This window comes from Phasianus colchicus, chromosome 1 (assembly GCF_987193195.1).
Source record: "Phasianus colchicus chromosome 1, bPhaCol1.hap1.1, whole genome shotgun sequence".
Taxonomy (NCBI): Eukaryota; Metazoa; Chordata; class Aves; order Galliformes; family Phasianidae; genus Phasianus; species Phasianus colchicus.
This window is the reverse complement of record NC_143436.1, coordinates 13,375,675-13,392,759: the sequence shown is the minus strand read 5'-3', so window position 1 is coordinate 13,392,759 and position 17,085 is coordinate 13,375,675. Positions and strand designations below refer to the sequence as shown.

The window sequence follows — 17,085 nt, the reverse complement described above, 5'->3', positions numbered from 1 at the left end:
TTAGGACACAGCCAATCACATAGCTCTTGCAAAGTACAGAAACAAAGCATCTTTTAAAATCATAGTCAACCTACTTATTACAACTTGCTTAAATCTTAAGTACTAACAACTTGTGACATGACAACCCCACCAAGAGCACAGCTCACCAGAATCAGCCACAAATGACATCACATAGAACAAGAAGGCATATCCTGAACAGTTTTCAGCATACTACCCACAAGATAATGTACATACAAGAAAGGAAACGTCTCTTTTAAAGAAGGAACGCAGGCAGTCTCCTGTTGAGAGCCAGCAGCAGGTCTCTGGAGGAACAAAATGAAGCTAAACCAAAGCCTTCATGGCAAAACCATTTTTCATTCAGTAAGAAGGTAAAACAAGAGGCAAGCCATTTCCCTTTGACTACTCAAAACTAGCAAGAGAAACCAAGATCAACAGTGAGACTGGGCACACAGCAGGCCCTCAGCTGATGTTTGCAAAGTACCTTGCTATCTTGAACATTTAGATTTTCAGGTAAAGGTGCTGAATGAAAAGAAGTTTCACTGAAGTCATTTGAAAAACACAAATCCTCAACTCTTACGGCTGTTTCTACAGAAAAGACATGGGAGTGACTAAAAGAGAAGGATCAGGAGCAAAGGAGAAAAGGGAGAAAAATAAGGCCTTGCTATTTCTTGATCCCCTTCCTGGGAAGGAAGTATGAAGCAGATGTTCTTCTGAGAACAGCCAAATACAAATGGTGTCTTCCTATTATTTGTCTGCAGTTGAGAATACATCTGGGTTATCTACTAAAGAGGGGCACCCACTGCAAAGACTTACAGAGACAGAGTTTATCCTGATCCATTTTTTCCCTGTGTCAATAGGCTGTCTGATCATTACGCTTCCTTTGAGAAAGCAAACAGATGAGTAAATCTTTTTTCACATCTCTTCCTGCTTCATTGGCTCAGCTACATACTGCTGAGGTTATAGAAAACTTGAAAGAATTAAAACAATTCATTACCCAAAAAAACCTCCCAAAAGGTAGGATATAGTTTCACCCTTGGGTGAAAGGAAATGCAAGCCTAACAAATGATTTTTAAAGACATCAAAAGAGCACTCAGCAACATGTACCCACCAAAGACCAGAAGTAATTTTGAGAGACATATGATCTTTGTTTATAGCAGTTTCTCCAAGAATAAGAAGTCTGTAATGGAAATGAAAGAATTCTCTTAAGAGAAATTTAAAAGAAAAGAAAAAATATTAATCCTAAGATTTCACTGATGGGGGCATGTGAAGGGCTGAGATTTGTTTTGACTGTAAGATTCAGTCTACAATAATTTTGTCTAGCAGATCAAGGCTGCTAAGTAGGTTTTGCCTTTTTTATTTTATTTTACTTTAGATAAATAATAAATGACAACTGAAAACCAAATGAAAGGAGAAGGAGCATTCCAGTTCTGTGTCTTTCAGCACTGCTATCAGCTATGAAGCTTTTGTTCAGGCTGTCCTGTTCCTATTTTCATCAGCCACTAGGTTTTTCTTTTTTTCTATAAAGACAGGGAAAATATACTCAGGTGACTGTGACGCTCTAGAGCAAGGCCTGAATAAAAAAAGCCAGTAAACCCCAGCAGAAGTTGCCGCAGGTTGTAACATTCACAACATAACTGATCTGCAAAGGACTTCACAAAAGATGCAGGCACCACAGCATCATGAAAGTTTCCTGAGCTGCATGGATCAAATTCTGAATCTGGTGACAGGAATAGCAAGAAGACAAAGAACATGATTTCCCTGCTGCCACATGAACTCTTACGGATTCCGCATTGCGTACGTAAGGATTTGATGCTGAGACAGATAAAAACAGGTATGATAATTTCTATGCACGACAGTTTTTACAGCTTTTTTCCTTAAGTTTCTCTTAAGGTAATGAAAAACAGAGAATCTGGAAAGAAAGTTTTCAACATAGTTCATATGGATTCAGGCAAAACTGGATCTGTTACACAAAAAGCCCAATGAAGTCAAATAGGCAGGAACAGTAATAATTAACTCTGATTTCATATTATAATGAAACTTCTTTCCTAATTTCTATTTCCCCTGATCACATTTTCATTACTTAAAGTATGCATCAATGTACTGCATAAGAACCAAAAAGAATCCAAGTTTCTTCCAAGTTTCAGGACGAGTACAGATTTTCACTTCCAGGAGCAGACCTTATTTCTACAATCTGTAAAGGAAATTTTCTTTTGTATTCTGAGAGTCCAAAACAACTCTTTTTTAATTTTAAGTATTATTTACCTTATCAATATAGACATTACTGAGCAAAAAACATATGGTTTAACATCTTTAGAAACAACCCCCTCCCAATAAAACATACGAGATACACAAACAGCAGATATCCAACACCACACATCCCCACCCAACAATACACGTTTGTTCACATCAATAACAGTGAAATAAAACTAACCAGGTTTGAAACATAATCCAGCACTATTTGGTCAATCTTCTTTTTTCCTACATACTGCAGATGTCTCATAAGATGATCCTTTAGCTGAGCAAACATCTAGGAAAAGAAGCCAACAATTCAGTGTCCTTGTGGTCTCTTCAAAAAGATGCAAAAGCCCCACCAGTTGCAGAGCCTGACCAACAGCAACCAGCACAACCCTCTTCCTGTCACAAAATTCCAGCTTGGACTGGCAAGATTGTGAGAATTTGGGGTCTCAAAGTCAACAGCAGATCTGAATATTCAATACGGTTACTTGGTGTAAATTCAGAAAAATGGGTGCTACTGTCAATGATGTTGAAGAGAAAAAGCTAACATTTCTTAAATCTCTCTGGATCAAACCAAGGAAACAGGGTGGAATAAAGATTTTAACATGAACACTGACTTGTATTTATTACATGTAAATAAATCTGAGGGATTTTACAATAGAGAAAGCTAGCACAAGTACAATTTGTGCTAGCAGTGATGGAACATGACTTAGAACATGAGTGAATAATGACAACTTTAGGTTAAATATTCATTGCAAAGTGTTTAAAATCAGCTACTTGCTACCATACAGTCCACGCCACTACCTACCCTCTCCTTTCTGAAATGCTCTCTGACCTCACATAGCCTGTTCATTATGCAGTCTTTGGTGGTTCTTTGTTGAGAATTACAACAAAGTGCCTTTCTTTTTTCTTTTTTTTTTTCCTCCCAAAGCTCAAAGAAAAACTGAGGTAAATAAAATCTCAGAGTTGAGAAATTTTCAAGTAGATTCATCTCCACTAATCAAGAAAACAATACAGGTGGCAGGAAAGCACAAAGGACAGCGATGATTTGCTTTTTTGGATCTCACTGAATTTACTTAAGGTAAAAGATGTAGAGAAATTTCAGAGGATGAGAGGCAAAACTTGGGAAAAGATAGCAAGACTGCAAAGAATGAGAACTTGCCTTAGATTTGGACTGACAGAACAGTGTTGATACACTCTTCATATGTGAAGACCTTCCAATGCAAGCTGAGGAGCTGTATTTACATCTGACAGCAAGAGATAAGCAAAGATGCATATTTAAACAGAGGGAGGATAGGTAGCAATTTAAGAAAGGATTTAGTACCCAGAAGCATAAAGATGGTAGATACTTGGTGGAGATCATCAGGGGGGAAAAAATCAAAAGAGGAGTGACCTCAGAATAGCCATAGCAGTCCTATAGTGAGGCAGAAAGAAAGGGAGACAGTAAAAAGGTGTCAAGAAGCAAGATCTGTCATATTTTTGAGGGAAGTAGAAGGTGGAGAAAGTTAGAATGATGTGAAGTAGTCCTAAAATAATTGACAGATTAAGATGAAATTTGGGGGTACTGAAGAACAGTTTAAAAAAAAAAGGTTGTAGTGGAGAAAATCACTTGGACAGATCAACTTTCCATTCCTCTTATTCCCTTATGCCTTATGATATCAGGACCTATTAAGATCATATTGTGATATCGTGATGATGAACTCCAAAACTTAGGAAACACTGCTTTTGTCCGATTGCTGTTCTGAGTGAGCTTCCACTCAGCACTGGAACTGATTGTCTTACTCCTTACACTTGTTGAGGTTGTGCGTCCTCTAGTGCACACTGTGACAAAAACATACCAGTCCCATTAGTAATTGCTGCTGATAATCTTCCTCTTGAAAGAGAGGTACCAGTCTTTCCTCTAAAATAAACAGAGCAACAGTCATTCCAGGGCATGACACTGAGAAAACTGAGAAACACAAATCTCCACCTTCTGTTAACATATCTACTCACATACAGAACTAACACATTGATAGAATCAAGGACTTCATAAGAGAGAACCAAGGAATGGAACATAACCCCTTATTTGCCATCTTTGCACTTAAAAATGAGCATGGAGGAACACAAGTTGTCAAACTGTTTTACACTTCATTTTCATTACTCTTTTCTTTGATATTTAAGGGAGATGCATTGTACTGTGGTGATTCTGTAGAGAAGGAATACAAAAAGAATCTCCCAGCCACACAGTGCAAATGCATATATTGTTTAGACCTTGTCATTTACTAATAAAAGGCAAAAGAGCTGCATGGGTTTTCTAAGGAAAGAGATAGACACAAAGTAGAAACACCACAAAATCACCTCCCACTTGCCTCGTTCTCTCCCACAGTTGCTTTTGTTTATCCAGATTTCACAGAATCAGAACCACAGAATGGCCCAGGTTGGAAGGGACCTCAAGGATCATGAATCTCCAACCCCCTGCCACATGCAGGGTCACTAACCTTCACATTTAATACTAGACCAGGCTGCCCAGAGCCCCATGCAGTCTGGCCTTGAACAGCTCTAGGGACAGGACATCCACAACCTCTCTGGGCAGCCTGTTCCAGCACCTCACCACTCTCTCTGTAAAGAACTTCCCCCTGACATCCAACCTAAATCTTCCCTCCCTCAACTTCAAACCCCTCATCCTGCAGTTATCTCCCCTTTCAAAGAGTTGACTCCCCTCCTGTTTAAAGGCTCCCTTTAGATACTGAAAGACTGCAATGAGGGCACCCCGCAGCCTTCTTTTCACCAGGCTGAATAAGCCCAGCTCCCTCAGCCTGTCTTTGTAGGAGAGAGGTGCTCCAGCCCTCTGACCATCTTTGTGGCTCTTCTCTGGACCCTAACAGCTCCCTGTCTTTTTTGTACTGGGGACTCCAGACCTGGACACAGTACTCCAGATGGGGCCTCACAAGAGCAGACTAGAGAGGAACAATCACCTCCCTGTCCCTGCTGGCCACCCCTCTTCTGATCAAGCCCAGGATACCGTTTGCTTTCCGAGATGCAAGAGCACACTGCTGGCTTGTGTTAAGCTTTTCATCCATCAGGACCCCCAGGTCCTTCTCTGCAGGGCTGCTCTCAAGGACCGCTCCCCTTCCAGTCTGTATGGATGCCTGGGTTTCCTCCGGCCCAAGTGCAAAACCTTGCACTTGGCTGTGTTGAATCTCCTTAGGTTTACCTGGGCCCACCTTTCAAATCTGTTGAGATTCCCCTTTTGCAGATCATTAAGGAACACAACCCTCCAACTACATGGAAGGAGACTATAATAACTACTGAAATTTAATACTTTATATTTCCTCATCAGTTCTTCCTGTACTGAAAGCAAAGGAAGAGAAACAAACTCCTATTTCACCACATAACATAAAAATCAAGTCAGTATTTTAGAGAATGGCTAACTTTTTACAAAGCCCTTCCTAATCATCTCTGCTCACCCTGAAAGACATTTATTTCACCATTTAGCAGCTTAAATGGTGGAAAAACAAAAAAAAAACAAAAAAGAAAGCTTAAAAGACTTCCATTGTTTTATTTTTAAAGGACCTGAAGGAAGATCTACAGGCAAGATGCACTACACTGACACTTATTACTTGTTGGCAGCTACCTAGAAATTCTTTATAAACAGCTGAACATCATTATCAATATGCACCTTTGGAAAGCATGCCAGTAGTTTCAACATGAGGCAACCAAAGTTGATACAGGGCCCTAAAAATCAGAGCTCACTGCAATAATCAGCAGCAGCACAAATGACAAGCAGAGGCTGGCAATGAACACAGTGAAAATTCTTTGCAATAAAATATGTGATCAACACTCAGATCAGTATAATTTCACAGCACACAGTAGCAGATCAGATAGAAGGCACTGATGGATGAACAGGAACATAATTTGCCACTATATTTAGTTTTCCTCATTTGTGACAGAGGAACTGAACATCACTTATAATCTCAGGTGTTCCTGGCCTAGGCAAGTCCATTACATGCCTCCACCCTTCACACTGTGACTTCCTCCAGCCATGTTCTCCTACCATACACAAATTCCATATTTGTGAAGGCAGCTTTAAGTGGGCAAGATACAACAGTAACATTGTGTCACTGATACTCTCAGAAAAATCCTGGAGAAAAAATACTTAGGCAAACAAGGGCTTACTGCTTATATTAAGCGAGATCCACTATGAGAGAAGAACCTTATTTTGAAAGGTTTTCTGGCCAGCATACAGCCTTAGAGGAAAGCTTTATAGTAGTGTTTATTTAACAGCTCCTCATACTAATGCCTCCGACTCTGGCAACACACACTATTTACTTTTAGCTGACAACAGCTAGATGGAAATATCCTAACAAACACTAGAGCTAAGGCCTACATCAACAAAAGTTTTACTTACCAGAGTCCCAAGCATCCAGATGAGAAAGCACCCTGGGGTTTGAGACAAAAATCAGTTTATTTCACAACCATTACTCTAAAGGGTTTTGTAAGGACATTAAAAAGCTTAAACAAACCTTTGGTCTTTCAAAGGTAGCTAATGAAATTAAAGAAATCTACATTTGGTCACATTTACAATAAGTTCCTGAGCTCTAGAAGCCTAGATATTTCTGATCATCCTGCAGCGACTACAAGGATTGTCATAAGTGATCTTCAGCTGGACACTCATCTTTGGAGCAAGAGATCAGATCAGATACCAGGTCAGCTATTTAAATGACACATCTAAATCCTTCACCACATTTCAACAAAGTAAGAAAGAGTAAATATACAAAACAATACCTACTTTTTGGCATTTTCAAATATATTCCTTAAATATGCTGTGGCTCTTCTCTCTTCTGGCTGTTTTTATAAATAAAGATCCCAAAACAAATTAAGTAGAAGGTCAATTAAAATATTTCCTGATAAAATGCAGACAAGAAATGACGCTGACTTTCATTTTAAATGGAAATAACACTTAGTGATTCTTCAACACACCCCCCAAATACTGATGCCCACAGACACACGTAACTGACCCACCTAACAACACAGGTATTCTAAGTTCTGCTTTTGTTTACATTCACACATTAATTTCACAAAGTAAGAGCTACAGGCAACCACCTTATAAGTAAATGATTGCAAATCTTTGCACTTCTCATAATTAGATTCTCATATCTTTATCCCCATAGTAAAAAACAAAAAACCTTTCTGTCTTTGGGTTTAAAACATCCACTCTTCAGCAGCAGCTCTGGAGACTGCTTGAGTGCACACATTTACCTCTTCCAAGAGATTACGCCATTCCCTCCTGAGCACATTATTGTGGTAATGCAAGTGTGGCTCTGCATACTTCACACTCTCCAAGTTTGAGTCAAGTTTCTCCCAGAAGCCTTTAGAGTTTTGGATCTGCAAAGTATTGCAGGGAAAACATAAATATATTGTTGCACTGCTAGAAATACCTATTAGAAATATTAGAAACTATTACAAATATCTAATCACTATCCCACAAAGTAACTGGAAAGAACTGCAATAAATGTAGCTTCACTGTAATTTAAGTGAAAAAAAAAAATTAAAAACAAGATCAGCTGCGTTATTTTTTTCCAATAGTTTTATTTCCTTAATTTGACAGCAGGAGTAGCACTTATCTACTTGAGCTCATGCCTGCAATGCATATATTTAACTGCCTTAGAATTCTGTTACTGGGAAGACATGGATACTTCTAGGTTCTATTTCATCTGATGTACTTCTGATGGCTGGTTTTGGGTGGGAAGAACTGCACCACAGATTACATTGGCTTTACTGTCCAGAGTTCCACTTGACTGTAAAAGGAGCCTCAAACACCTGACTCTGACCAAATGTAAACACTCCTGTTCTAATAAGCCCTACTCCGAGTTTCTGTTCCATGACTCTGGCATCTGGATGGAGGCTTCCACTATCTTCAGTTTCCTCAAATACTTCAATTGCCAACTCCCATTTGCCAGCCTCAAGTAACAGAGCCTTATCCTCAGAAAAGAAACAAAATCCCAACATTTCCATAGCAATTCCAAAGCCTTAGACTGTAAGGCTGGAATTAATTTAAACTCAACTGTAAACAAAGAGGAGGAAAAAGAAACCTAAATAAACCCACACTGTCTTCCTGAGCTAGTTACTGAGTGGGTATAAAGATTAGGGCCACTGTTAATTACCCAAGAGCAATGTGGTCATTGCTGAGGAAGAGCGCTGAGATTAAGGCACTTCTTTGTGGCAGTTTTTTAAAACAACTGATAGTACCAACGGTTCTTGTCCCTTTTAAACACACTTATCTCCTCAATACACACATTACAGTATTGACATTTAAAGACAGAAAGATTTTTAAAACTACATAGTCTTCAATATTCCTCTGATTTGCTATAGTATACCGGATTTTGCTCCATCCTCCAGTTTTTCACAATTGCAAGAACTTCAGAAAAAAACCTCAAAAGCCCTTCAAACCACTTACTACAATGAAATACAATTAGTCAAGGAAAATTAAATGCAGAGACTTAATTCTGCTAGCCACTTCTCTCTTGCTGCCAGAGCTAACTGTTGTTTTATCATTGTAAATGCAGCAGAAAAATAAATGTCCTTTTTGCTCTATGTTATACTAAGCAGCTGAAAACTAGGCATGCACACAGCACCACATGTTCACCCTGACGGAGGCAACTATCAGATCTACAACCTACTACAACAGCATGTTGCCCATGTGTTACCAACTCAAAGTTAGACAAATATCAAGAATACAGTGTAAGGATATCATCTAGTGACCAATTCATGCAACTGCAACACCACAGCAAAACTGCTTTCAGACCACAGTGAATTTTATTTGATGTGTGATGGGGGGGGGGGAATACAGTGTATTTCTTTAATACACTGACTATGTAACAGGAAGTGGTAAACTTTAGAATTAAAAACAGACACCACTGAAAACCTGCACTGCATTAGAACTCATTAAAGAGTCAAAAGTTTAAAACAGGACTATTTTAAATCTGTTTGTTCTTGAGGATCATCAGTCCAGAAGCTGGTAAGAGAATGTCCCTTTGTCTTAGATGGTACTTATTTTGCAGACATCTCAAGAGTCTGAGTTAATACCTAAGCATGAACACCTTGAAAACACTGTACTATCAGAAGTCAGTCAGGTCTTTCCAGTTTGCAATCCATGAAAAACTTCCATGAAGCCTTTTTATAAGCAGTGCTGCTTCAGGTGGAGACAGAGCAGTTTGCTGTATGTACATCAGTGAAGGGCTGAAAGATACCAATGACCTGTATGAGGCACATGTACCCTCCTGAGGAACTGCATGGACATGTCTACCTAGCAGCAAAGGTACTTAGAGCCACGTAGCTAATCAATTAACTGCACAGACAGCTACACTATAAAGCTTCACTCTTAGCCTCTGCAGCTCAGCCTGCACTGATCTGTGTGACAACTGCTTGCTCAATACATCTTTACTCTTCTAGACTTCCTCCCATTTTCTTCCCTTCTTTCTCCCACCCATTTCTTCTCCCCTTCTCATCAAGCACTCCTTCAACTTTGCTTTCTGTGCTCAACGTTAAATATCAGGCTTGTATTAATCATAATCCTTATGTAAAGCTTTCTGACAATCTTATTCTGACTGCTGCCCTTTAGAATCACAGAATCATTTGTGTTGGAAGAGACCATAAAAGGTCACCTACTCCAACTCCCCTGATCTCCTTATCACTTGCTGAACAGGAACTTAGTGATAAAAAGCACTTTCATCCAAATAACAAAACTTTTTTGTTGTGAATATTAATATAGACCTCCCAAAAGCTCTCAACAATTCATGGGCTTAAGGATACTAAAGAGCTTCTCAGGTCAACAATTCATCACTGTTTCTCTGCAATACCAGAAGATCTGCTGCGAAAGAAATAATACTTGTATAGAACCAGATTCATCACCAACACCTGACTTCTGACAATGACTAAGTGAACCACCAGCTATGGTGGCTCTGGAATACAATGCAGCCAAAGCATTAAGTCTCACCGTGTGTACTACCATAATTGTACTTAGTAGACAGAGCAATTTGCAGTCAAAAGTAGCAGGAAATATTTGTCTTTAGTTCAACTCTGACCTTTTAAATCTGTTTAGGTTTCAGACAAATAGGAAATGAGTTCCACAATCAGGAAGTATAGCTGCTAAAGGCATTTGCCCCCAGGGGCTTGAGTTTCAATCTCAGACAAATTAAATACATACTAACTTTGGCCTCAGCAACTGACAGGGATTATCTAGAAGCAAAATTTCCCAAGATCTGATTCTCCCAGGTGACCCACCTCTCAGGGCAGCCTTCCCAAACAAAGCACACAGTGCCCAATTCCCTGATAGCAGTCACAGGAATCTGCAGCAGGACAGCTGTGGCACTGCTGAAGAGTGAGTGAGTACGGGAGTAATTTCACCAATTTTAAAAGATATTATGAAATTTAAGCTTTTTGAGCTAATTGCAAGGGTCAGGGAAGAAACAGTCTCTCACCTTTCTAAAGTGCTACAAGAAATAAAATTCTCATGTATCCAGAGTCTATTGCTGCATGCTGCCTGTACTGCTGGGTTCAAGCACTGACTCTTCACATTAGTACCCCACAACATGCTGCTTATTAAAAGCATCTTTCAGATCTTGTGGGGAGCACTTAGGAAGATTTCAAATGTTTCTCCAAACTGGATCTGAGGGAGTGGAATGGAAGACAGGAAGAATCATTCATCTTGTTTTCAATGAAAAATAGAGTTTCCTACACATAGAGCATGTGCTGTCCCCATCCAGCTCAGCACCATTTCTACACAGTGCAGGAACTTGTCTAGATTTAGACAGCCGAAGACCTGACATTGTTGCAATCACAGGATGCTTTGGACAAAAAGTCAGGTCATGAACCACTGGTACCAACAGCAGCACTATGAATTAACCCTCCAGCACATCAAAGTGGGGCTATGTAATCCTACACATTCATCGTGTTGACATTGACTCAATCTAACAAATGAAGAGGTATCAATTAAATTTAAAAAGAATTAATTTTTGAAGAACCTTCCCTGATGAATGGAAAATTTCTATTCAGAACAGGCATGTAAAAAAACCCCACCATTTAGCAAACGTCAGCATGGCTAACCAACATCTTACTAAACATATAAGCCATTTCAAACAGCAAGATTCTGCTCAACTCTATTTTTGCACAGGGCTGTGGTGACACTACTGCATTAGTATTTAGCCTACACCCACCACCACCATCATCCATTTTTCCTCCCCACCCCCCAGAAGAGCAGCTCATAACCTGCAAATATGAGCAACTGTGACAACTGTGTACTAGAATTTACCTCTAACACAGGTAGAGAAATAATGTCTGTTGCACATGCTACTCCAGGGATAACCTATCAATAGAAGTGATAAAATATAAATAATTTCACACAATACATGCACATGTGTAGGTATACAAGTGAATATCCATTACTCATTTCCTTTGCAAAATCATCTAGTTAGCTAAAACTGTACATTCAGTTTGCCAAAAAGAAGAAAGGGAGATATGTCTCTCATTCATCCCATCTAGAAAAAGGTAAAACTAGAACAGTTATAGACCAAAAAAAGTTTTCTATTTGTTGTGTCATTCGCTCTTGCCTAAAGTTACCAATCTTAACTCTAGTGATGCTGGTTGCCTTGGAAGCAACTTCAGGATTTTGCCGGTCAAGCATATTTTGTATTCATTATAAACTTAACAAAATCATCCCTAAATTAGTATTTCATTACGAAAACCAATACATTTAATTATCCATTCCATTATGGTAGCTCCTCTCATTTCATAAATGCTGTTTTTTGTTGACAAAATACAGGATTCATGGAAAACATCCCAGGGGTTAAGACTTGACAATATAAAATGTCCATAAAACACAGATGTGAATTCAGACTATGTCTAAGAAAAGGTATACAAGTAAATTACAGGTTTTATTATAGCAGGAGAAAAACAAACGTCCTCTAGTTATTATAGTGCCAGCTGTTGTCTTACCCCAGTCCAGTCAAGCAGAGATGTGTAGGGCAAGAGTTTATCCAGGTTGTTGTTTTCTGGACACATTCTGCAGTACAGGGAGGCTGAAGGCAACGTAAAAAGATATAGAAGGGTGAGATTTGTATGAACTACCAGTTATCAAGAAGAGGCTTCACAGTCAGTTCCTTATCTATGTAACACTTGTTTAGGGACAAATCCTGCTGCCGTCTCTGAAACAGCTCCCTTCATGGTGGAACTCATCCCATTCTCTACACAAAAGGAGGAAGGGAAGTCCAGATGGCTGCGGGGCCCAGTCAGCTGCTTGGCTACAGCTCAGCACTGCAGGGGTTCTTTGTATGTAGGCTCAAGGCACGCAATATACACACTAGATAGGCTGACAAATCAGCTATTATAGGAGAATGTCATGATATGCCAAATCCTTATGAAAAAACAAAAATGGTTTGGGCTGGGCTGGATGAGATTTGTTCCTCCTCTCCAATCCCAGTTATTTACACCCCAGATATCAGACATAAACCAGATGGAGAATTCGCTCTCCAGTGACCTTAAATTTTGATAAATCTATTTGCACCGCTAGACAGAAAAATGCACTTGAAAAGTTATACTACCATCTTCATTTTGACAGGATGTATAACCTTCTAAACTACTGAACCAACACCACAATACGCAGGTCAGCTAATGTAGATCATAACAAACAAGTTGGAAGAGAGTTTACGATACTGTGGCTTCTCCTTAAGTCATAATTAGGTTAAGCAGGAAAAGTTAATATACAGGAAAAGGAATACCTTACCAATGATAAATTCCTGAATAGGATCAAAAGAATGACATGTTGATAGGTTCTCAGAAATCCACCAAATAATCTGTCAGAATGAGAACAGAGGAAATTTTCACATTTCTCTGTTAAACCACATTAGGGTCTTGAAATGGACTGTAGAAACCTTGGTTTCATTACTAACACTTTGCATGAAGTCATGACATAAAGATAAATGTTGTCATGTCAGTTTTGACCAATAAAGCACCTTGGGTAGCCTGGATGATTAGCCTCTTGGCACCAGCAAAAAGTACATATGAATCAGAATTTTTCTTCTTTCACTGATATCGTAACCCTGACCCGGGCTCTGTATGAGACCATCAGTCACTAAAAGAACTCAACGAAAATTCTTTTCCCACCTTCATTTCCAAGTCTGTTGTACTTCTGACACACAGAAGAGCACAATGTAGAGCTGCCAACCTCTCACTGTCTCGTTTGCTGTTCTGCAGGAACTTCAGTAAGGCGCTGTCACTGATGCTCACTGCATACATTCTTCCTACACAGCAATCCAAGACTGTTGACACGAGTGGGGACTGGATGGAGCAGTTTGGCAACATGTCAATTCTTGCATCCTCACCTGAATAATGTAGGTTTGAGAAGAAAAAGGACTAAGAATATAAAATTTGCCTGCTATCATTATTTCTCTCAAGACTCCCAGATCCCCAACAGTAAGAAACAGTTTGCTTCTGCTCTAATTGCCTGATATTGCACTAGAGAGAAGATGGAATAGTTCTGGCTAGGTAAAGGAATTAAATCAGGAGCCCAGTCCATATTCAATCCTTTATTTCCCTACTGCTGATGTGGAGATGCACAGATTTGAGGCTCACAACCCAGTCATAACACAAATCAGAGTACACAGAATGGAACAGAGGAGGGTACAGGATTACTAACAGGGATACAGTAGAATTGATACTTAAGCACAGTTCAGAACTGCCTAAATTCAGAATTGTAACATAACCTTGTGCTGGTGGACTGCTTACCATGTCTCCCAGTGGCCAGAACAGAAAAGTTCTGCACTACAATTACTTAATGAACCATCAGACAAAGCCACTACAGACCTTGTTCATCAGAGGAAGTGGGCCCACCACACAATAGTCATGCTTTGTACTCATCTCTAGCAGAATAGTTTTTAATCAGGTACTTACAACTATTAGCTCCATATGATGCCCCTGTGCCAGAGCCAACTACTTACCTTTCCTTCACCCAACTAGAAGAATGGATTTCTGTTTCCAAACAAAAGTCCTCCATTTCCAAAAATAACCCACTTCCCATAAAGATATGTTTATTGGAAACGAAATAACATGCTTCTCAGATGAGACTCTAAATCCAATTGCATCAGCCTGATCAGGTGAAGGAAACACAGATTTCCTTTCCCCACATCCTCCAAACACACACATTTAGAGCAACTCAATTGGAGGAAGGAAATGTAAAATCAAATTTACATCTCCATGTGAAATTTGAGAACAGCAGAGTACTGAGAAGCATGTGCAAAGATGGGGGAAGGGAAACTATGCAACTAAAGCAAAGAATTTCTAATTCAGTGAAAGTCTCCTTCCATTTCATAATAAGCAAGAAGTATGTAATCAATGAAGTATGAACTGTCATTTCAGAAACTTTTTAAAATGGAAAGTGGCAAAACGTCACTCAGTCGTTTTTCAGTCTCCCTTTTTCAGAACACTGTGCAATAAAACAAGCTTTGACCAAATGCAACTTCCCAATAAAGAGATTTTAATAAGTTTCCTCTAATGCAATAAAATTTCACAAAGCAGTCGTACTATACCTGTCAGAAATAAACTATAGCACAGCAGGTCAGGATGCTGAATATTCAGAAGGTGCAGGAACTGTCCAGGCAAATAAGCAGCCACATAATAGTCTATTTAAAGAAATCACAGTGGTCAATTTAGCACTTAACTTCTTAAAGCAAATAAGTGAATGTTTCACTTGATTCTCATCTTAGCCCATTTCTCCTTTATGGACTGATTACATCTAGGAAATACGAAAGGAATTAATTAGAAGCTCTGCTGTATTAACACAGGAAATACTAGCAATACATTTAGACTTCCAAGGGAGGTTTCAAGAGCTTAAGACACTCAAGAACTCAGCAGCTGATCTCCTGAGCAGAAGTTGAATCAGTTTCAAAGGAAGTTGCTTACTAACAGTGAGGTAATGCAATATCAAATGCCGAGTTACTACTTAAAGAAAAAAAAAATCCTTTTCTTCTAGAAAAAGTTTAGTCCTTTGTCTCCCCTACTGGGACAGACAATAACAAGCAGGGAAGTAACATGAGTAGCTTACCAAGATTCAAAAAGGCCACTTCCTTCAATTGAGGAGTTACTGGTCTCTCTAAAGAAACTGTAAAAGTTTTGCTAAATCCTGTGAAAAATAAATAAATAAATGGAAAAAGAAACACCATCTGTTACAAGACGAGTATATGGCACTTTATAGATTGAAATTTCAGCAGTCAATATACTCAGTGATGTTTTAAGACTGTTTTACAGGCTTATATGCACAGATGGATTTACTTCATACTAAACAGAGTTGCTGCATTCTTCGTAGATTTTCACCTGCACAGTCTATACTCATGCTTAAAGAACCATCCAACCCAGTGCAATCCTGTGCAAGGATATCACCCTTTGCAAACAAACAAAACCCATCAACAACAACAAAAAACCCACCACCAAATACTTTAAATAGTTGAGCTTCACATTTTGGTGACCTTTCAATTGTTTTTAAAAATTTCCAGTCCAATAATGTTTTATTGCTATAGTTTACTTCAAGACTTGTTTAAACATATGCAAATTTCAGACCCTCCTTGATTGCATGGGTTTTTCATCAGCACAATCATTTATTTTATTCTAGGCTTGCACCAAACTTCCTCTGGCATCAAGTAGGAATGACATACATCTCTTACATCTCTTCCATTTTCTCAGTCTCTCAAAAAAGTTAGAGATTAAAACAGCTAAAGAAAAAATGACTGATCTCCATGCTGTGACATCCTAAATGCTGAATGATGCCATGATCAGGATGCTACTTAATACTGCGTGAAAGTTCAAGATAACAAAGGTCTACAGTCTACAGAACCACCAAGAAAAAATATGAACCACGCTTCAGCAAATTATCAAGGAGACAGATTTTTATTCCTGACCATAGCACAGAAATATCTTTCTCACTGATGAAGAAAAAAAAAAAAGTGAGATCTCCAAGATCAACACTGATGCTAACAGTGAAGGGTTTTCTAAGAAAAATAGCTTTTCATACAAGATGCCAACTGAAGTTTGCTTGAAATGAATCAGCATACTTCACCGCCCTGTTCTGCTGCTTGCCAGCCTGAACACACATGCAAACCAATACCACCACTGCAGAACCTGTGGCATCACTTCTGTTCTTACGCTACAACAAGAAACTGAGGGGACCCCTGTGGGGGCAGCATCCTCCCCCCAGCCCTCCCTGACCTTCCACTCATCACCCTGCTCAGACAACAATCATGAGCAGTGTCTGCGATGGAGGTGTCTGGTTGTGACTGCTGAACCAGGATCAGCGTGGCTCTGTGGGAGACAGCACACACTCACCACACATGACTGGTATGCAGACAGGACCAGTAGTCAGATTCCCTGAACAGGGGACAGCCCAGAGCTTATTAAGCAATCCCTGCACATCCGCATGCCATGATCTTCCCCTGGAGCAGGGATGCCTCTCAAGGTTACTCCTCAAGGTCAAGAGATTCCTTACTTGCCACAGATATGGATGAGTAATAGCCAGCTTTTTGAAACTTTAATCTTGGAAGACTGAAAGACTTATCTGCTAATAGCTTGCTAACTTGCTATTCAGTATTGAGTGATATGAAGGAGTTATTGCACATATAATGGGAGGAGATTCTTCCCCTCTACTTGGCGCTGGTAAGATCACATCTGGAGTACTCTGTCCAGTTTTGGGCTCCCCAGTTCAAAAAAGACAAGAATTTCCTAGAAGGAGTTCAGTGGAGGGCCACAAAGATGATCAAGGGCCTGGAACATCTCCCTCATGAGGAATGACTGAGTAACCTGGGTATGCTCAGCCTGGACAAGATGACG

General features: G+C 39.4%; 1 protein-coding gene across 2 annotated transcripts in view; it reads right to left on the bottom strand.

Annotated features, from left to right (window-relative positions):
• The window catches only part of GSAP (gamma-secretase activating protein), a 46,293-nt gene that overhangs the window by 8,743 nt on the left and 20,465 nt on the right, over positions 1–17,085 (bottom strand). For both annotated transcript variants that reach the window (XM_031593957.2, XM_031594039.2), the window contains exons 14-24: positions 15,311–15,388; positions 14,796–14,888; positions 13,375–13,592; positions 12,995–13,064; positions 12,208–12,290; positions 11,525–11,578; positions 7,474–7,599; positions 7,004–7,059; positions 6,623–6,654; positions 4,074–4,135; positions 2,432–2,527 (exon numbers count right to left, since the gene is read on the bottom strand). In XM_031593957.2, the coding sequence (XP_031449817.2) occupies positions 2,432–2,527; positions 4,074–4,135; positions 6,623–6,654; positions 7,004–7,059; positions 7,474–7,599; positions 11,525–11,578; positions 12,208–12,290; positions 12,995–13,064; positions 13,375–13,592; positions 14,796–14,888; positions 15,311–15,388 (968 nt within the window). The remainder of the gene's footprint in view (positions 1–2,431; positions 2,528–4,073; positions 4,136–6,622; positions 6,655–7,003; positions 7,060–7,473; positions 7,600–11,524; positions 11,579–12,207; positions 12,291–12,994; positions 13,065–13,374; positions 13,593–14,795; positions 14,889–15,310; positions 15,389–17,085) is intronic.